This window comes from Colobus angolensis, unplaced genomic scaffold (genome assembly GCF_000951035.1).
Source record: "Colobus angolensis palliatus isolate OR3802 unplaced genomic scaffold, Cang.pa_1.0 Scaffold124, whole genome shotgun sequence".
In the NCBI taxonomy this organism is placed as follows: Eukaryota; Metazoa; Chordata; class Mammalia; order Primates; family Cercopithecidae; genus Colobus; species Colobus angolensis.
Window position 1 is genome coordinate 1,416,293 of NW_012113586.1, and position 22,172 is coordinate 1,438,464.

The following is a 22,172-nucleotide window of genomic DNA, read 5'->3' on the forward strand; positions in this document are numbered from 1 at the left end:
ACTAAAATTACAAAAAAAAAAAAAAAAAAAAAAAGTTATGGTATGAGATTTTCATCTGATCTTTGAATCATGGATTCACAATGCAACCAAGAAACAGCCTGCTCAGAGGTTTATTCCATAAACTAATTATTTGATTTGTTGATGTATCATGTTCCCTATACTGATAGTTCATTTGTTTTCATTATCAACTGCTTTTCTTTAATCCCCCAAAATTCTCCTCCAATCTATAACTGTCGGCTATTTCCTTTCAGATTTTCTTTCTCCTTTCAGATTTTCCTTCCTTCCTTCCTTCCTTCCTTCCTTCCTTCCTTCCTTCCTTCCTTCCTTCTTTCCTTCCTTCCTTCCTTCTTTCCTTTCTTCCTTCCTTTCTTCCTTCCTCCCTCCCTCCCCTGCCTCGTCCTCCTCCTTCTTCTTCTCCCTTTCTCCCTCTCTCCCTTTCTCCCTTTCTCCCTTTCTCCATTCCTCCCTTCCTCCCTTCCTCCCTTCCTGTCTTTCTTGCCTTTCTTGCTTTTCTTCTCTGTTTTATTTTGGGGGGCGGGGGGCGGGGGACAGAATCTCCCTCTATTGCCGAGGCTGGAGTACAGTGGCATGATCTCAATTCACTATGACCTCCGCCTCCTGGGTTCAAGTGACTCTTGTGCTTAGCCTCCCAAGTAGCTGGGACTATAGGTGCGCGCCACCATGTCCAGCTAACCTTTTTGTACCACCATGCCTGACTAGCTATTTTGTATTTTCAGTAGAGACAGGGTTTTGCCATGCTGGCCAGGCTGGTCTTGAACTCCTGACCTCAAATAATCCACTTGCCTTGGTTTCCCAAAGTGCTGGGATTACAGGCGTGAGCCACCATGCCCGGCCACCTCTCAGATTTTTTTCTAGCCATTTTGTTTCTCTCTAAGTCTAGATTTGTATTTCCAGCTATCTTCTAGACATCTCTATGTGAATATCTTCAAAGTCTCAAGTTCAGCGTATCTGAAACCAGACCTTTCTTTTTTGCCTCAAATCAGCCCTTCCATCTGACTTTTAAAAACAATTTATTGAAACAAAACTCACGTAACATGAAATTTGCCATTTTTTCCAACTTGAGAAATATGTTTCATCTATATTTTTACATAGCTTTTTAAAAATTTTTGAAATTTATAAAACACACATTAAATTTATCATCTTAACCATTTATAAGTATACAGTTCTGTAATGTATATTCACATTGTTGAACAACCAATCTCCAGAACGTTTTCATCTTGCAAAACTGAAAATTCTATGCCCATTAAACAATAACTCATTCCCCTCTTTCCCCACCCAGTTCCTGGCAACTCCCACTTTACCTTTTGTTTCTATGAGTTTGACTACTCAAATGTATACCTCATACAGATAAATCATACAATATTGGTCTTTTTGTGGCTGGCTTATTTCATTTAGTATAATGTCCTCCAGGTTCATTCATATTGTAGCGTGTGTCAGAATTTTCTTACTTTATAAGGCTGAATAATGTTACATCATATGTTTATGCCACATTTCATTTATCTAGTCATCTTATAATGGACATTTGGGCTGCTTCCATCTTTCAGCTATTGTGAATGATGCCGTTACGGGCATGAGTGTACAAATATTCTTTGAGACCCTGCTTTCAATTCTTATGTATATATATGAGAAATGGAACTGCTGAATCATATGGTAATTCTATTTTTAATTTTCTGAGGGATCGCTGTGCTATTTTCCATAGCAGCTGCACCATTTTACATTCCAATCAACAGTCTACAAGAGTTACAACAGTGTACAACAGTGTAACAAGTGCTACTCCATATCGTCACCACACTGTTTTCTGGGAGCTTTATATATATATATATATATGTGTGTGTGTGTGTGTGTGTGTGTGTATATCAGTCATCCTAGTGGATATGAGGTAATATCACATTATGGTTTTGATTTGCATTTCCGTAATTATTAGTAAGATTGGGCATCTCTTTCACGTGTTTATTGGCCATTTGTGTATGTTCTTTGGAGAAATGTCTATTCAAATCCTTTGCCCATTTTTCAATCGAGTTGATGTTCTGTTTTATTTTTGCTGTTGATTTGTAGGAGTCCTTTATTTAAAATTTTTAATTTAATAATTATTGTTTTAATAATTTATAATTAAATAAATTATAAATTATTTAATAATATTAAATATTATTTAATTATCATTATTATTGGATATGGCATATCTCTCTGTTGCTCAGGCTGGAGTGCAGTGGTGTTATCATAGCTCACTGCAGTCTTGACCACCCAGGCTCAAGCCATCCTTCTGCCTCAGCCTCCTGAGTAGCTGGGACTACAGGTACATGCCTCTATGCCTAGCTAATTAAAAAAAAAAAAAATTGGTGGGCGGTGATAGAGATGGGGCCTTCTTGTGTTGCCTAGGCTAGTCTTAAATTCCTGGGCTGAAACAATCCTCCTGCCTTGGCCTCCCAAGTGCTGGCATTAGTGGGGTGAGCCACCGCACCTGGCCTTAAGAGTTCTTTGTATAATCTGGATGTTAACTGCTTATCAGACATATGATTTGCAAACATTTTTCTCCCATTTTATAGGTTGCCTTTTTACTCTGTTGATGGGGTCTCTTGATGGAGAGAAGTTTTAAATTTTGATGTAGCTCAAAAAACCTATATTATTTTGTTGGACCTAAGTTCCTGGGGCTATCAAATATATCCACATAGAAATTTTAAATAAAATCTTACTGAAACGATAGGTTTGATAAAATATCAACTGTCTGCCATCAAGTTCTCTACAGGTCAGTTCTCTTATTTTTTGTCATGGTAGCTAATTTGGGGAATGTACTAGTGGTAGATTATTATTGTTCCCAATTATTCATTTTTATGTCTTTTAAGAGCAGAGATTATCAAACTTTCTGTGAAAGGATAGATAGTAAACATGTTAGACTTTGCAGGCAACACGTAGTCTCTGTCGCCACTGCCATTGCTCCTATCTCTTCCCTGTCTTCTTTTTCTATTTCTTCCTCTCCTCTTTCTCCTCCTCCTCCTCCATTTTTCCTCTTCTTTTTTTAAAAAAAAATTTGATTACTCTTATGAAATGCAAACACCATTCTTAGCGCATGGGTGGAACAGAAACAGTCCACAGGCCAGATTTGACCTGGGAGCAGTAGTTTGCTGACTCCTGCTTGGGAGGATTGTATGTCCTCGCCCACTGCCTTGTGACTTCTCCTGTGGGAGAGGCATCTCTTTCTACCCCACTGATGTTGGACTTGTCCATGTGGTTTACTTTAGCCAGTGGAAAGTGAGTGGGCATGATGTACACCATGTCCAGGAAGAATCTTTAAGAGCCATTGCATGTTTGCTGTAGCTCTCTTGCCCTTTTTCCTTCTGACATGAGAACAGAATGTTCAGATAGGGGCTATTTGTTCAATTTGGATCCTGAAATGAAAAGATCTATAAAGAAGAATTAGAGCCAATCTATAGGTACCAATATGTCATGTAAAAGAGGAAAAAACAATTTCTGTAAGCCACTTAAATTTGGGGGCTGTCTGTTACGCTGTATAGCCTAGCATAATCTGATGAATATATTGTTACAGGCAAACACACACGCAAGCACAATAGGCAATAGAATTTACATAGAGGTGAGTTTTAAGTCGAGAACAGCCTGACAGAAGCTGCTTATTTAACTTTGGAAGTATTAGACTAAGAAAAAGTATAGAGAACTCCAAATGTGTACGGACAGATTTATTGGCATAGTACTGAGAAGAGGAAGACCAGTTGAAGAGAGTGAGCTTATACAGAGATTCTTTAATTGAAATCAGAACTCCGAAGTTCCTCTTAAGGGGATTTGTCATGGGGATAATAAGAGTCTAATAAAAATAACTCAGCATAAATTGCTAGTTTCCAAGAGGAAGCAATAAATGAGAATTTCTGAGTCTAAATAGTCATCCAAGTGTTCTAAGTAAAACTTACAGGACCCAATTCCTAGGAAGATAACATTTACATGTGAAAAAGTAAAATCTTAAGGTACACAGAGATTTGATCCAGGATTTACTGAGCCAGCTAATTGCTTGAATCAGTTGATTGATACCTAGCAGATATATCTTTCAGAATCATACTGTCTATCCTGCACTCTTTCTGTTAAATATTTTTGAAATTTAAAAAATATTAAAAATTAGCCCATCTCAAAAACTTTAAAAATACAGCGAGGGCCGGGTGCAGTGGCTCACACCTGTAATCCCAGCACTTTGGGAGGCTGAGGCGGGTGGATCATTTGAGGTCAGGAGTTTAAGACCAGCCTGGCCAACATGGTGAAACCCCATCTCTACTAAAAATACAAAAATTAGCTGGGTGGTAGTGGCATCCGTCTGTAATCCCAGCTACTTAGGAGGGTGAGGCAGGAGAATGCTTGAGCCTGGGAAGCTGGAGGTTGCAAATTGCACCACTACATTCTAGCCTGGGTGACAGAGTGAGACCTTGTCTCAGAAAAAAACAAAAAAACATTACTGCGAGAGACCATCTCTTATCAGTCGGAATAGCTATTGTTAAAATGTCAAAAAATAACAGATGTGGGCCAGGTTGTGTAGTAAAGGGAACACTTACACACTGTTGACAGGAGTATAAATTAGTTCAACCATTTTGGAAAGTAGTGTGGCAAGTCCTCAAAGAGCTAAAAACAGAACTACCATTCGACCCAGTAATCCCATTACTGGATATATACCCAAAGGAATGTGAATCATTCTACCATAAAGATACATGTACACGTATATTCATTGCAACACTATGCACAATAAGAAAGACAGAATCGACCTAAATGCCCATCAATGGCAGATTGAGTAAATAAAATGTGGTACATATACCACATTTTACCATGGATTACTGTGCAGCCATAAAAAAGAAAAATACTAAGATCATTTTCTTTGCAGGAACATGGATAGAGCTGGAGGCCATTATCCTTAGCAAACTAACACAGGAACAGACAACCAAATACCATATATTCTCACTTATAAGTGGGAGCTAAATGATGAGAACACATGGACACATAGAGGGGAACAACAGACACTGGGGCCTACTTAAGGGTGTAGAATGGGAGGAGGGAGAGGGGCAGAAAAATAACTAATAGGTACTAGGCTTAGTGCCTGGGTGATAAAATAATCTGTACAACAAACCCCTGTGACATGAGTTTACCTCTATAACAAACCTGCACATATGCCCCGAACCTAAAATAAAGTTAAAAAAAAAAAAGCAAAATACAGAAAATGGTAAAACATCCATATTCCCAATACCAAAAATGAATATTATTTTGTCATATTTGTTTCAACTTTTTTATATTAAAAACATTATCGATGAAGTTGAGAGTTCCTTCAATTCTGTCCCTTCCTATTCCCTTTACCCCTCCTGATTGCGTCCCTTTCCTCTATTCCCAGGCAACAAAAATCTTGGATTTGGTGTCAGTCTAGCCCATTTTGTATACTTGCTTTCATGTGTAATTCGCTGAACAGTGTATAGTATTTTTGTTTGTATGGTTTAAAATTTTTTTCATAGTTGGTATAATAGTACAGTACTTTTTTGCAGTTTTGTTTTTTTCATACACTAGTATGTTTTTGTTATCTATTCATGTTTATTCATTTAAATCTAGCTCACTTATTTGTTGTACAGTATGCAACTATATACATATGCCACATGTTTAGACATTTCTCTATAAATGTCTAATGTTTAATTTTATGCATACATTCACTAAATATTGAGTACTTACCGTGCCCTAGGTACTATAGCATGATATATTAGTGAATATGTGAGAGAAAAATCTTTGCTACCATACTACTTATGTTCTATTGGAGTAATATAAAATAAATAATAAATACATAAGCCAAACATAAACTATATTAGAAGGTGATAAGTGATATGGAAAAAGATTAAGGAGAATTGGGAGTGGGATTGAGGGGAACAGACTCAATCAGTGTAGCTTGGGTAAGCCCCCTTGGTAAGATGATATTAGAGCAAAGACAAGGTGAGGGAGTTAGCCAGTGAATATCTAGGGAGCCAGTGATTATCTAAGGAAGACAATTCCGATCAGAGAAGAGCCAGTGCAAGCCCTTAATGTGAGAGTGTAATTTGGTGTTTTCTGGGAACACCACCAGAAGGCCAGCATGGCTGGAGAAGGAGGGACAAAGGAGATAGGAGTAGGATTTGAATCACAGTGGTTACAGAGTTGAAACGGAGGAGATGACTGTGCCTCATCTTATGAGGACTCTGGCTTTTACTCTGAAAAAATGAAAAGTACATGAAAGATTTTGAGTAGAGGAATGATGTGATCTATGTTGGGGAGGGGTCGCTTAGGCCGGTATGTTAAAAATAGACTGTAAGGAGATAGAGTGGAAGCAGGGAGATGAGTTAGGAAGTTATCACAGTGCTCTGGGGAAGGGTTGATGGTGTCTCACACTGGAGTGCTAGCAATAGATGTGGTGAAAAGTGGTGAGACTGAATATATGTTGAAGGTAGAGGCAACAAGATTTGCTGATGGATTAGATACAGAGTGTGAGAGAGTACGAGGAGTGAAGAATGATGCCAAGGTTTTTGCCTAAGCAACTGCAAAGTTGTCCCATCCACAGAGATGGGACATCGGTGAATAGAGCAGATTTGGGATGGAGGATCAGGAGTTACATTTTGGATGTGTTGAGCTTGAGAACCTGTTAGATACCCAGATAGAGAAGCTGAATAGGTAGCTGGATATGAGTCTGGAGGTCATCAGCAAGGTCTGACTGGAGTTATAAATTCAGAAGGCATCAGCTATACAGATTTTACTTAAAGCAGTGAGATGAGATGATATTGCAAAGGGAATGGGTATAAAAAAACAATAGAAGAAACAAAGACTGAAACCTGGGTGTCAGCAATTAAGAAGTCAGGTTAAACAGAAGGAACCAGCAAAAGGAGACTGAAAAGAGAAACTATTGAAATAGGGAGAAAACATACCAAAATGTAATATCTAGGGGAGCCAAGAAGAAAATGTGTCAAGGTAGAGGAGGTAATTAGTTGTGGCAAGGGCTGCTGAATATGTCAAGTAAGATGATTACTTCACCTTAGCCATTAGCATTGATGACAGTGGTGAGTAGTTTTAGTGGAGTGGTGGAGGAATGGGTTTAAGTGAGAATCGGGTTGAAGGATGTGGTCTCATCAAACACAGTGGCAGCTCTGATATCTTTACCTTTCTTCAATAACGGGAACCCGTTCTCCCCCTTAACCATGTTGAAAGGAACTGGAGTTAGCGTTGATTTGGGGGCTACCTACTCCTGTGTGGAATGATTTTTTTTTCATTCTATTTTCTGATTCTTTCTTCAGCTATGTACACTCTAATATTAATCACATCTATTGAGTTTTGTTTCATGACTCCAACCTTTATATTCACATTTTCAATTTTTAATGTAAGCTTTATATTAGGTATAACATACAGAATAGTACAAAATCCTAAGCGTATACAGATCAATCTGTTTTTATAAACTGAACACACCTGTGTAACTAGCACCCAGAATGCCCCTCATTCTTCTTCCTTATCACTATTACCCCTTACTCTCAAGATACCCCATTTATAGAGATTATATAAATGGGATTATGCAGTATGTACTCCTCTCATTCAGTATATGTCTGTCTTCTTTTATATGATGTTTGTGAGATTGATTCATGTTGATACATGTAATTGTTCATTCATTGTCATTGGTGTATTCCATTGTATGAATATACCACAATTTATCTGTTTTACTTTATGTGGACATTTGGATTGTTCAGAATTTGGGGTTGTTACAAATTGCACATATATTTTATGGAACATATACCCACATTTCTTGTGGATATATACCTAAAAATGGAATACTTAGGTCATAGGATATGTGAATGTTGAGCATTAGTGGATACTGTCAGTTTTCTAAAGTTGGTGTAACAATTTACATTCCTACAGCAGTGTGTGAGAGTAAGTGTTCCATTTACTCAACATCCTTGCCATACTCGATGCTGTTGGGTTCTTCACTTTAATCATTCTGATGAATCTGTATTGGTATTGTATTGTGGCTTTAATTTGCATTTAATGCATGTAATTTGCATTTTCTGATTATTTCTGAAGCTGAATATTTTCCGATATATTAATTTGTCATTTGGCGATCTTATTTTGTGTGAATTACTTATCCCTGTTTTTGGCTAATTTTATAGGTTTATCTACTTACTTGTTATAAATTCATAGGAGTCCTTCACGTATTCTGTGTACCAATATATTCTGTGTAGGTATTGCAGGTATCTTCTCCCAGTCTGTGGCTTGCTTATTCACCCTATGGTGAATTTTGATAAGGAAAAGTCCTTAATTTTAATGTAGTTTAATCTACCAAGATTTTTTGCTTTATGTTTAGTGCTTTTTTGGATCCTATTAAAGTCCTTGCTGACCAAAGGAAATTTAAAATGCAGTCAACCGATTTAATTTTTTTCTACAAATCTTTTAAATATCCATTATTACTTAGGCAGAATATTTTAGGCTACTGTAAAGAATATCAGTTTCCCCAAGAGTATAATTTATTTATCACTTGTCTTCTTTCATTCACAAAAATATCCACACAATATCAATTCAAGTCTCATATAACTCCATTCCATAAGACCTTTTTTGTTCCTTCTTATCACACCCAGAAATTCTCTTGAGTATATTTCTTACCTCATTTATTTCTAATCACCCTGTCTTCTATTTTCCAAGATAACAGAGCCTGTTAGATGTGGATTCCTCTAAAACTTTCTGTCCTCCACTCTGAACTCACAGGATATGTCCTCATCTGTCTTCACGTCCCCCGTCTCCCCTTTCAGTGGAAGATATGGAAGATATTTCATCATCCATTATTTTACCTCTGTTGGATATCATTCCTTTTCCTCCTTCAGGAATGTTCTTTGAATTATCCCCTTTCCTGAATCTTTAGTGGCTCTCCCTCTGCTGAGTACATCAACAGTGTGTTATCCCAATTTAGAAAACAAAATAAAATGCTTATGTTCTAACTCCTATCACTTATCCCATCTTAATCCTTCCTTGAAAAACAAATGTCTTACACATATGATTAACGTGCATAATACTAAACATACCCCACACAATTCGTGCATATAAAACTAGGGAAATCTAAATAGGGTGGAGGGATTGCATCAAATTCAGAATTTTCTTGTTGTTGAAACAGGAAAGGTTCCCTTGTCCCCCTCGCAGGATGTGTGACAGGGGAAGTGGCTTAGAGTGGCTTGCAGTGCCTTGCTGCTCACACCTCTAGAGGAGCATACAGATGGGCAGGCTGTGGGGCTCTGACCCCAAGGCAGTGTCTAGGGGTGAATGTTTATTGCTGAAGCCCCAGTGGGCGTGTATTACAGGGTACTCTTTTAGTTTAGCCACCTGTAAAGGGCTTGTGTTAGCTCAATTAGACCCCTGCCTTATTGCAAGGACAGAGGGCTTTCTGTATCCCTGAGTTCCTTGGTGTAGCGGAAGAATTGGATGACATGTGGGCTTGGAGAATGAGTGCAGGGTTTTAGTGGAAGTAGCTCTCGGCAGATGGGGGAGCCAGAAGGGAGATGGTTTTCCCCTGGAGTTGGGCTGCTTTCCCTGGGGTAGCCAGGGTTCTCCTCCGACTGCCCCAGACAAACTCCATGTCGTTCCACCCGTCAGTGGCCTGCTGAAGTGCAGGTGCCTGTGGAGCCCCCCGTGTTTCATGTGTTCCTCCACTGATGTGCTGCTCCCCTTTACGTCCAACTGCCTGTGTGACTGCCTGCTAAGGTCTCGGGGTTTTTTGTTTGTTTATTGTTTGTTTGTTTGTTTTGAGACAGAGTCTCGCTCTGTTGTCCACGCTGTAGTGCAATGGCATGGTCTCCGTGATCTCTGCTCACTGCAGCCTTTGCCTCCCGGATTCAAGCGATTCTCCCGCCTCAGCCTCCCGAGTAGCTGGGATTACAGGCACCTGTCATCATGCCCAGCTAATATTTGTATTTTTAGTAGAGATAGGGTTTCGCCATGTTGGTCAGGCTGGTCGTGAACTCCTGACATCAGGTGATCTGCCCACCTCGGCCTCCCAAAGTGTTGGGATTACAGTCATGAGCCATCGCTCCTGTCCAGGTCTCAGGGTTTTTATAGGCACAGGATGAGGGTGTGATTGACCAGGGTGGTTTTGGAAAACGCAACATTTGGGCAGGAAAACAAAAATGTTTCTCCTCATCTAGGTCCATGGGCACAGATCCGGGGGTGGAGCCCTAGCCATAGACCATGCCCTGCCCCTCTTTTGTATCATTTAAAGGGACCACGACCTTCCCTTCCCCACTTCTGTATCATTGTGATATTAAGCTGTAGTTATGCATGATGTTGCCATTGAGGGAAAGTGGGTTAAGGGCATATGGGATCACTCTGTATTATTTCTTACAACTGTATGTGAATGTACACTTATCTTAAAATTAAAAGTTAAAACAGAAGTATTTCTAAAAATTAGAATAATAAGAGCCACCATTTATTGAGTGGTTACTATGTGCTAGGTTCTGTTTACATACTATCAGGTGGATATTATTGTTAACCTCATCTTCTAGAGGAGAAAACTGAGACGCAAAGAGATTAAATCACTCACACAGAGTCACTCAGCAACTACGTGGCAGAACTTGCATTCAGATCCAGGCAACCTCACTCCAAAGACAGAACTCTTAACTACTTTGCAATCCTTATTGCGTATCTGTCTTTATATCTTGCCTTCTAGTCTCACTCATCAGCCCACTGCAATTTACCTTTTATCCCAATCACTCCCCTGAAACTGCTTTTGGCTCAATCACCAAGTCTGTTGCCAAACCTAATGGTCCCATTCTTTTTACAGCATTTCCTATTGCCAACACATTCAACAAATATTTCCTGAGACATACAGTGTACCAAGTTATGTTCTACAGCTGTGAAAAAGATAGGCAAAACAGCTGCAATTGAAGAATACACCTTTTAGAATTAGAGAACTGAAATCTTAGTTCTTTCTTGTTGTTTGTGCTGCTGACTTGTTTGTGGATGGTCAATAGGTGACTTTATTGTCCATGCCTTTGTTTTTCTGTGGCCAATCAGGTTATATAGCTAGTTTGTTTGTGGTTTCACAACATAAATGATAAAATATTATATTTAGATACCATTTTCCCTTTTTCCCCCAAATGGAAATCTGAGCCTTTCCAAGCAATTGTCATGAATATGTACAAAGTAAGACAACCAAATCTGAAGTATCCTACTCTTCTTATATCATTATTAAAAATGAATTGTGAAAAATTAATTGCCATTGACCTTTTACCTACTTTTTCTGTGTAAGGATAATTTGAATTAATTTTATGCTCACTATTTTGGAAACACCAGGAAGATCTCTGCAGAATATTAAGTAAGTTTCATTCCATATGTCCAAATAAAAAGTTACTCCAAGGAAAATACTCAGCTTCATGGAGACGTGGTAGTAGCTTTTTGCATATCACCAAAGCTAAGCATTTGAATCAGAGTTAAAGAGGCGTCATCTTGTCTCTTTCCACATATCCATGGTTATTATCTGAGTTTTCATTCCTTAAAGAAGAAGAAAAAAGATTCTCTCCTACTTCATGCCAGAAAAACAGCTTTTGTTTTATTACTTCTAATGGGAATGTATTTTCCTTGGTGACTGGAAGCAACTCTAGTCCTCTTGCCTACATCCAGGGTTAGTTACTGTTTAACTATTTGTTTACAGCAGCAGTTAGCAATTTGCATGGACAGTGTGTCAATGTCACTGCCCTCAATGAAACCCAAATGCCTCTTGGAAGAAAGATGACAGATTCAGCCCAGGGACCTGGAAAACTTTAAAAGTGATTCCTTGTCAAACACGTGAAAAACAACTCTTCCCTCTCTATAACTTGAGGAAAAAAATGAGAAACTATCTTACAACAGATGGTGATTCCTTGCTAGTAAAACAGGCCTGGCTGATTCAGCTCCACTCCTTTATGTTCTTTTTGCAAAACCCACAAAGAACACATTTGGGGCCACTTTTCAGAGTTGGCAACAGTCTCTGGTTTTTAAGGAAATCATGTGGACGTTTAAAAAAAAAAAAAAAAACCACAGTTGATGAAGGGCTTGTAATCCCCAGAATACAGAAACGGGATGCATAGGCCTTAAATTGTAGGTCATCAGATTTGGTAACTTGATTAAATTTGGTTGAAACAAAAATAAATTTGGGGCTGGGCACAGTGGCTCATGCCTGTAACCCCAGCACTTTGGGAGGCCAAGGTGGGTGGATCACGAGGTCAGGAGTTCAAGATAAGCCTGGCCAAGATAGTGAAACCCCGTCTCGCCTAAAAAGACAAAAAAAAAAAGTCAGGCATGGTGATGGGTGCCTGTAATCCCAGCTACTTGGGAGGCTGAGGCAGATAACTGCTTGAACCCGGGAGGCAGAGGTTGCTGTGAGCTGACTGCACTACAGCCTGGGCAATAGAGTGAGACTCTATCTCAAAAAAAAAAAAAAAAGGGGAAAGTTTATATTTTCTTGTCGATTAGACTTCTTAAAAAAAAAAAGAAAAGGAGGAAGAGAAAGATGAAAAAGAGGAGAAAGAGGAGGAACTAGAAACTATAAAAATAGCCTTTGGGGTGATGGAATGATAAGGCAATCTCTAATTTTCAAATTACCCTAGATCTAAAGAATTCGATCTTTAATGTTAAGTCCAGTCCCTTTTTTCACCACTTGTATGTAAAGTACTATAGCTGCTTTGATATATTTAGAAGTTATTTAGAGAGGTTTGGAACCAGTGTGTGAGTGTGTGTGAGTATGTGAGTGTGTGATAGAGAGAGAAAGAGAGAGAGAGTCTTCTTAATAAGCTTGGCTTTTTACAGACAGAACAGATGCCTCAGGACATCATGAAACTTTCTCATTGAAGATGTTGAAGCAGAATCTGGTGGAGTATTGTGGAGTAGACTTAAATACTAGATTAATACTCAAATCAGTTAGCTTGCATGATTTTTTTCTTCACTGAAGAGTCTATCCATCATGAATCAGAACTAAGCCCCCTTCACCTTTTCTTATAATAACCTTGATTTGGGGTATTTTCAGACATTTAGGGTAATACTTACTATTTAGTTCTTATATGCAAGAAAACACTGGCCACCTTTACTAATGTCCTATTTTAATTTTTCAGGTGTCTGAACACACACAGTTAAGTTGGATCCTTTCCTGCATGGTCAGACTACCTCGATTACAACATTTACATCAGTGGAAGGTAAATGCCAGTAATCTGACTAATAAACAGACAATAAGCTATTTTTCCCTTCCTGTTTATTTTTATGTTAGGTTCTGGGAATCCTGAGTTTACTCTCCTCCCTGGTCTGCTACTCACTAATGGTTGGAACATCATCTTTAACCTCCCTGCTTCAGGGTATTGAAAGGAAAATAAAAGGATTTTCCAAGATTCCTCCTGACTTAAAAATGATGTTAATCGTTTTTATCTGTGTACAGTTGAATCAGCGTTACCTTTGGATAGACTTGGTAATGACTTTGAACAACCACGTAGTTAATAAACAATCACAGATTCTTGATTACTGGACCCTGAAGTTGCCTCCCATTTCCACTGGAATTAACTGGCAGTAAGGAAAGAATGTTTTTATTGTGGAGAGAAGAGACAACATATTATATTTAACAGTTAAACAAGTTGAGTCCAGGCAACAGTTCAAACCCACAGAATAATTAGGGCTATACTTTTTCTAAGACGTTCAACCAAGAAAGATAAATTGAATAATTCATAGTACTTTACTTCCATTTATTTTTGCAATTGGATAACCCCAGGGTAGGTAGCCCCCAACTATGTCAACACTAATTTCAATTTCAAGCTTCTTTTGAGCATATTTTCAGGGCCATTGGTTTCCTCAAAAGCTGGTCTTTAGAAGCCTTCACACATGCTACAGAAAGAAAAAGACAAAGCTTTAAAGTGACAGTTCCTAAATGCTATGGTCTGAATGTGTCCCCCCAAAATTTATATTTTGAAACCTGACTCCCAAGATGATGGTATTAGGAGATAGGGCCTTAGTAAGGTGATTAAATCATGAGGGTGGTACCCTCATGAGTGAGATTAGTGCTCTTGTTAAAGTGGCCCTAGAGAGACCGCTTGCTCCTGCCATGATCTGTGAACAGAGCTAGAAGTCACTGTCCATGAACAAGGTTCCTCACCAGACATTGACTTTGCCTTAATCTTGGACTTCCCAGCCTCCAGAACTATGAGAAGTAAATTTCTGTTGTTTATAAGCCACCTAGTTGGGTATTTTGTTATAATAGCCTGAGTGGACTAAGACACTTAATACAAAAGACGGAACTGGTGATGCTGCCACATTATTATTTGCCACAAATTAGAAACAAAGTTTCATAATGTTATCTGCCATATTTTGGTTTCAGGCAATACTTTCCCCATAATATTCTACCATTAAGTGTAATGTTGAAATCCTTTTTATAGGAACTGAATACTAATCTAGCAGGAACTATTCCCACTTTAAAACAGCATCTAAAGATCTCCTGATAGCACATTACTAGTGCATGTGCTGATATTCTAGAAAAACCTTTCCATTAGTATATAATTGCTTGTTTGTAGGAAAAACATGAATTTCAAATCCCAGTCTTATCCTCAGGTGTGTCACTGTCTTCTCTGGTCATTCCTTCATTAATACTAATTAAATACTAGTGATATCTTCTGTGAGTCTTATGTCATACTAGGTGCTAGAGATAATAGCAGTTAATAAGAAGTAGCCCCCTTCATGAGGCTTATAATCTGTTTGGGAAGAGACAATTAAATAAATAATAAGAAAGTGTAAGAAGCGCTCAGAGGGCAGGATTCCAGTGCCATGGAGGATCTGATAAGGGCATCTAGCTTGGTTTCCACTGGGACAGCAAAAGGTAGAGTAGTGGCACAGAAGGGTGGGGTGAGGGTTGCTGAGGTCAGGGTTATTTAGAGGATTAATCAGTAACATATATGTAAAACATCTGGAGCACATAATAGGCACTCAATAAATATTAATGCTCTCCACATTTTTCCTCTCCCTTGTAATTTCAAGGTCCATTACGCTAATATGAAAAGGCTATAAATTGAATGGGATGGCAACTTTTAAAAATTGGGTTCTTTTTCAATTTGCGCATTTCCAAATTAAACTTTCATTATCTTTACCTGGTGATAATTGTGAACTAGCCTTTATCATGAACTTTGTAATTAAGGGATGTAGTGAAGAGATTGTATGTTCAAACATTCAAATTTCCTTTGAATGGCCTAGAGCATTGGTTGCTATAAGCCAGAAACCACTTGAAGTATACTCAGAAAAGTTTGTAACTAAATTATGAAACACCAAAATTAAGATGACTAAGGAGAGAAGCTGTTGTATTTTCAGATTGAGCCTTAAAAAGTGTGTCTGCACCTTGGTAGGGGTACCCCAAATTTGTAAGCTCATGAGCTTGGTCCCTGGAATAAAACAAGTTTATAAATTCAGTTGCCCAGTTCATTTGGAAATAATCAGACTTGAGGGAAATGATTCACATTAACTAAATGGGTAAGATTTGTCTACATACCAAAGCATCCATTTATTTTACAAGAGATGCTGTATCTTAGGCCTTGAAACTGCACAGAATATTCCCATCTGATAAATAGCTCTACTCAGAGAACCAAATGACATGTCAGCAATGTGCAGCCGCAGCAGAGGAGTTACCATCATTAGGATCCTGTTTACTGAGTACACAGTAGTAGTTTATAGTCAACATCTATTGCTACCCAGTTATTAAATGTTTCTAATATCATCTCAGGTGTTTCCATCAACTTCCCCATTAAGGAACTGTTTTGGTCTATACAACCTGTACTGTTCATTGGGTCACTTGACCCTCACTGCTTCAGCATGCTTAATCACCTAAGGATCAAGACAGGTGATTAGGATTGGTTAGATGAAAATTTCTCTCACTTAGTTTTATTTTAGATGCCATGATTTTTTGTTTTTTGTTATTTAAATGTGATTGTAAGGGGACATTCCAGTTTTCTCAGTAGCATGCTGTGAGACTTTTTGGGAAGTTTCCACATATAAACAATAGGGTTTTGATATTAACTCAAGTTAATTTGTAGAGATTTAATTTCATGATAATTTGTGACCTTGTCTGTGAAATCTGGAATTTATCCGATTTGGAACCAATAAATGCCTGTATCCTTACTTTAATAAAATAAATAAGAAATAGTAGCAGGGCAGGATCCTTTAAAGGGGCAGTGGTGAAATGCACTCTCCTTATTCCTGCCTCAGCCTGAAGCATGAAGACGAGTGAGCCAGAAGATGGCTAGAGTTGCTAAAAAGAAACCCACATATAATGTTATTACAGGTGGCTGCAGATCACAATTTGCTTGTTTTAAAATTTTCTTAATTTAGCAGTATAATTAGGTTCAAGTCACATTTCAGATTTCTAACTCTCCTCTCTTTTCACCTCTCACAGGCAAAGACTACCAAGCAGAAGCATGATGGCACGGGGGGTCTGCTCACATACCCAGTACTTCAGGCAGCCGACATTCTGTTGTACAAGTAAGAAGAAAGTTCACCCTGGTCTTGTATATACTCATGGTGACAAGAGAGTGTTTTAACCTATTCAATACAGACTTGGTTCATGGGCAGGGGGAAGTGCAGAAAGGGTCAGACATCTGAATCAGTTTATATCCATTCCCCAGAAATAGGTGCTACATTATAGAAGTGTGTTTCTATGAGAAACTAATAATATTAAGAGCTAATATTTAAATAGCACTTACAACGTGTTGGAAACCATTGTAAGTGCTTTACATACATCAACCCTTACAACAACCTTCTAAAATTTGCACTCTTATTGTCCCAGTTTTACAGATGGAGAAATTGAGGGACAGAGTGGTTAATAGCATGCCCAAAGTCATATAATTAGCAAAGCTTGGAGCCAGGATTTGAGTCCACGAAGTCTGGATACAGAGTCTGTGCTCATAACCAGTATGCCATATATATTTCCCCAGTGATGATTAAACTTCAAGCATTTTAAATGTTGATTTTTTTATATATTCTAGACTCTAAAGCAGTGCTGTCCAATAGAACTCTCTGCGTTTATGGAAATGTTCTATGTCTATGCTAGATCCTGTAGCCAGTAGCCACATGTGTGGCTGTTGAGCACCTGAATAGTGCCACAGAGGAACTGAACTTTACATTCTATTTAATTTTAATTAAATTTAAATAGCCACTGTATTAGACCTACAGGTTGAGAGCGAGTTTTTAAAATATGATATAGGGTACTTGTACTTTTCCTGGACCCATAATCCATCCAGTCAGCTACTGCTGCCACTTAACGTCCTAAAAAAATACACACCTGAGGATGCTGATCCCTGCACTTGCTGTACTACTGGCCAGGGCTTCTGATTTCATCCCCTTCTCAATTCTTCCATGCTAACCCCTTATCAGCCTCCTTTGACCCCTATTTGGCCTTCTAGAGATAAAGCCTCCCAACTGGCATGCACTTAGGGCCATGCTACTGTGAAAGCTTCTGGGAAAAGAAGACACTTCACACCAGTGTTTTTGCATCCCTTACCCCTAAAGCTGTGAACTACAGTTCTTTGCATGGAAGTCTGATAACAGCATGAAGACGACAGTATCTGTGTACCTCGTGGCATGACTCCAGAGCCCTTGTGCAATTATGATGGAAACAGCTAAAAGGGCAGCTGCTTAGCTCTACAAACAGGGACTGTCCATGAGTACATGCAGCCTATCTTCAATTCTGATGAAAACTTGCAAGGATTATTTGTCTGTTTGTTGTATTAACTTGTATGCTGGACTCTTGATAACATTTATTATTTGTAATTAGTAGCTTTTGACTTATTTAAAAGGCTAGAACAATATTCTCCAATAAGTAACAAATGAAAGTATAATGAAAGTCTTAATAATACATTTTCTAGAGAGGTAGGATATTTGCTTGAAAAGGTTCTGTGAAGAAACTTGATTTTCTCACCTGTCAAATGGGAATAATTATTAAGCACAGGATTATTAGAGGATTAAAATGAAATATAGGCCAGGCAGTACTGTGACTAGGAGCTGTTACTTGGTTATGACTAATGATGACTATGTCTTTGATGATTACAATGTTGTCTAATTTTGTTTCAAGACCTACTTCTTTATAGAACCAAAGGCTAGCCAGGCATGGTGTTGCATGCCTGAAGTTCCAACTACTTGGAAGGCTGAGGCGGGAGGATCACTTGAGCCCAGCCGGGGCAAAATAGTGAAACCTTGGCTCCAGAAACAAAAACAAAAAACAAAAGCTGAAAATTGTCAGCACTAGAATAAGAAAACACATGAGCATAGTAGGTTTCCTTAACAGTTGAAGAGCTGTAATGGGAGAGTCCTCTGAGCTTAGGGCTATGGAAAAGCGTAAACTTTAACAAGAATGACTGCACTCTTAATGATACCGTGAAGCGAAGGATGGAAAGGAACTTTAAGGAGCCTCTTCTTTAATTCCGTTGCTTTACAAGTGCAGCCCAATGTGGTTTAACAACTTGCCTGAAGTTGTGTAGCCAGTTAGTTGACTTTGGAACATCTGGGCAAGACTATGGGTCTACAGCACTTTTTCTGCTACTGTACATTTTGTATTTGTCTCATTATGTTTCTTCTCAAGTTTAGAAGCTCCTAATTGCTCGATAATAAGTAGAAGAGTCAGGACTCAAACTCAGGTTTGATTTTTAGGCTATATCATTATTTTCCCTATAACAGAGATGAAGCACTTGAGGGTATTTTTATTTGTTTTTATTTTGCTTTGTTCCAGACATTTCTGGATTTTGAAAAAGATCATTGCCAGAATGTCTCTGAATATTTGTATTATAAATGTAGATAGGTAGGATTGTAGATTGAAGGGTGGATAAAACATCTGTGTTTTTTTCCCTACCAGCAAATCTACATGTAACTTCTTCATAAAATTTTGATGCAAACCAAATATTAGTGTTTCCTTTTATCAAAATCATCATCAGAATGAGTGGCATGGTGGGTCAGAGAACAAACATAATAGAAAGGAATGGAAGAGGAGTCATTCAGATAAGTTTATAAAAGATTTATGTAAATGTTTTGGCAGAACTTGGTAAGGAACCCAGGAATGGACAGCTGAGACCATCTTTAACTTGAGAGTATGATAAGCACAAGAAATTTGAATACAGACAAAATATTCCAATGCTCAAAAATAGCAAGTATTCATAGTTTCTATTCTGCATCTGTATTATTTTTCCAAATGCCTAATTTCAAATAGCTGGCTATATATTAAGTAAATATTTCTTTCTCCTCTTTCTCTCTGTATATGTCTCTCTCTCTTTCTCTCTCTGTGTGTATGTATATGTGTTTTTTATATATATGTGTGTATATATATGCATACACACACACACATAAAAGCACACACATATAATTTTTATTAATAAACAACAAATAGTTGCTAAGTACCTACAATGTCACTGATCCGGGAAGAGGCACTATACATGGCCTTGAGGGAAAAGAAAGGAAGGACTTTACATGTGTTGAGCATTATTTGCTAGTCATCTACTAACTGCTACACACTCATTATCTGTTCAGTTCTCACAATAGGGCTATAAAATAAGTGGATGGTATTATCCCCACTTTACAGATGAGGAAATGAAGTTTCAGAGAGATTCCACTAAGTTCGTTAAGATAGAGATGAAAGTGAGTATCTGGGCAAATTAGATTATCTTTCTCAAGAATTTGAAAAATTTGGGAAGAGGATAAGAAGACTGGAAACTGGCTGGGTGCAGTGGCTCATGCCTGTAATCCCAGCACTTTGGGAGGCCCTGCCAGGCAGATCACCTGAGCGCAGGAGTTCCAGACCAGCCTGGCCAAAATGGTGAAACCTTGTCTCCGTTTAAAATACAAAATATTAGCTGGGCATGGTGGTGTGTGCCTGTAGTCCCAGCTACTCGGGAGGCTGAGGCAGGAGAATGGCGTGAACCCAGGAGGAGGAGGCCACAGTGAGCCGAGAGCACACCACTGCACTCTAGCCTGGGTGATGGACCGAGGCTCTATCTCAAAAAAAAAAAAAAAAAGACTGCAAATGAACACAAAAATGATATAGAGAAATGAGACAACAGAGTCCTCAAGAAACTGCAGGCAGAAACCAAACCAAACCAAAACCCAGAAAGTATAGAGAACAAAATGATTGCTCGGAAACTTCAGGCTGGTAGAGTCAGAGAAGAGGTGTCATCATAATGTCTAAGAATCAGGCTACTGCCATTGAGGACCACCGAAAATAAGCTTTTTGAGAGCTTATTATTATTATTATTTCTCTTTTTTTGAGACTGTCATAGAACAGCATTTGAGAGCTTTTTCTAAGAATGCTAGAGTTCCTGTAGCTGTTTTGGAGACTTCCAGTTCTTGAAGTGCTTCATTCTTTGTGAGGCCAGTCGAGCCTGGATTTTTCTGAGATTTAGGAACCTGCTGCTCATTTCTGCAGTCTGCTCATAGGCACGTATTCACCCACCCTACCTAAGCAACAATTTTTTATCTTTCTCTTTCCGCTTTACTTCTGTTAGGCAAAGGCCTATACCAAACCAGAACCCTACTGAAAGGCAGTCTGAGAAATGTAGTTTCCAGGCTGCCAGCCCCTGAAAATCAAGAGGTAGCGTAGAAGGGAGAGAATGGTGCTGAGGTGTCAACAGATAATCCAGTGTGCTCTCCAAAGAGCAACAGGAAGCTATTTGTACATTGCAAGGATACAGCGAATTTGATATGACTCATACTTTTAAAAGAGAATTGATTAAAAAACAGAATGAATTTTAGGAAGATAAGAATATCTGGGGCAATCTGTTTAGAGGCTATTTCATAGTCTAATGTGGGCCATGATGGTGACAGTGACGATGAAGAAAAGTAGACAAATATAAGAAACATTTAGGAGGTAAAATGGATAGGACTAGATGTGTATGAGAGGGAGGTGTCAGGGATGACCCAATGTTTCTGACTTACCCAACTGGATTGATAGCATTGCCATTCACTGAGGTAGGGGATGCTGAAGGAGGACTCCCCAGAAGAATTCAGAGCTTCCTTGGGTATTATCTCTCCTCCTGGAGGTCTTAAATCTTTAGAAAGTAAACCCTTCATTGTATATTTCACAGTACCCAGCACCAGGTCTTTCACATCGTGGGTCTTCACTAAGTAATTGCTGAATTAGAGAGTCATTATTGCATATCCAACAAGCAACTAGTGATGAGGAATGAATCCTTTATGACAAGAAAACACCACCAAACTCTTGTCCCAGCTGGGCTGGTCAAAGGCAGCAGCACTGAAAAGTTACAAACACAGCCAAAAAAAGTAGAAAAAGAAATAATAAGACAACAAATCTCTGTTAGCAGATATATGTAGGCAATGATTATTCATCTGGACACTAATTCTGCCGGAAGGGTGGGGTGATCTTAAGTAATCATAGATGCAAAAAGGAACTAAGCAAAAGAAAAATAGTTTAGTCACCAAAGGAGGAGATCAGAGGCCTTATTATGTGACAGAAGTTATAACAATCAAAATTATGAAAGGCTTTTGTTTTATGTTGTGTCTAAGAAAGCACAGTCAGTAACTTAAAAAGAAAGGAAAATAGAAAAAAGAGAAGACACATTAATATGGATATCATTATGCAGGATATAAATTTTTAAAGAACAGCACTAAATTATTTGAAGTGAAAGGAAGACTGAGGGGAAAGGCTGAAAATATGAGGAGAATAAGGCACATAAGTGAGTAGGATCAAAGACAAGATGAATTAATGTAAAGTGTAAACTCACTAGGTGAGAAGTAAAGGCCAAGATAAATTATAGGAGGTGAAAGAAGCAGCAGGAGCACAGGGAGAGAAGGCGAGAAACACACTAAAATCAGATGAAAAAGCCAAGTGGAGCAATAGGGGCAGGTGAAAAAGATTAAAATTTTTTAAATCCTTTTCTTTAAAAAAAAGCCACCCCCCCCCCCACAGAATTGTTAGAAAAGAGGCAAGGAACCGACATCAGGCAAAGATGCATGCAGAGTCATTATGAAAACTAAATGTGTTTTCTGTTTAGTTTGGTTGCTTTGTGAATCTGGAACCATTTTGACATGTGGAAATATTCATTTTGATGTGCTTTAAGTGTATTGATTATGGTAATTGTTTTTTCTGTGTTAGTTGCAGTCCATTGCAATTTCCTGTGGGCTACTGTAATTGTTTTTTA

At 38.4% G+C, this 22,172-nt stretch overlaps 1 protein-coding gene across 3 annotated transcripts in view; it reads left to right on the forward strand.

Annotated features, from left to right (window-relative positions):
- The window catches only part of WARS2 (tryptophanyl tRNA synthetase 2, mitochondrial), a 123,791-nt gene that overhangs the window by 96,324 nt on the left and 5,295 nt on the right, over positions 1–22,172 (forward strand). For all 3 annotated transcript variants that reach the window (XM_011933055.1, XM_011933056.1, XM_011933058.1), the window contains exons 3-4: positions 13,125–13,205; positions 16,430–16,515. In XM_011933055.1, coding sequence (XP_011788445.1) covers positions 13,125–13,205; positions 16,430–16,515 — 167 coding nt within the window. The remainder of the gene's footprint in view (positions 1–13,124; positions 13,206–16,429; positions 16,516–22,172) is intronic.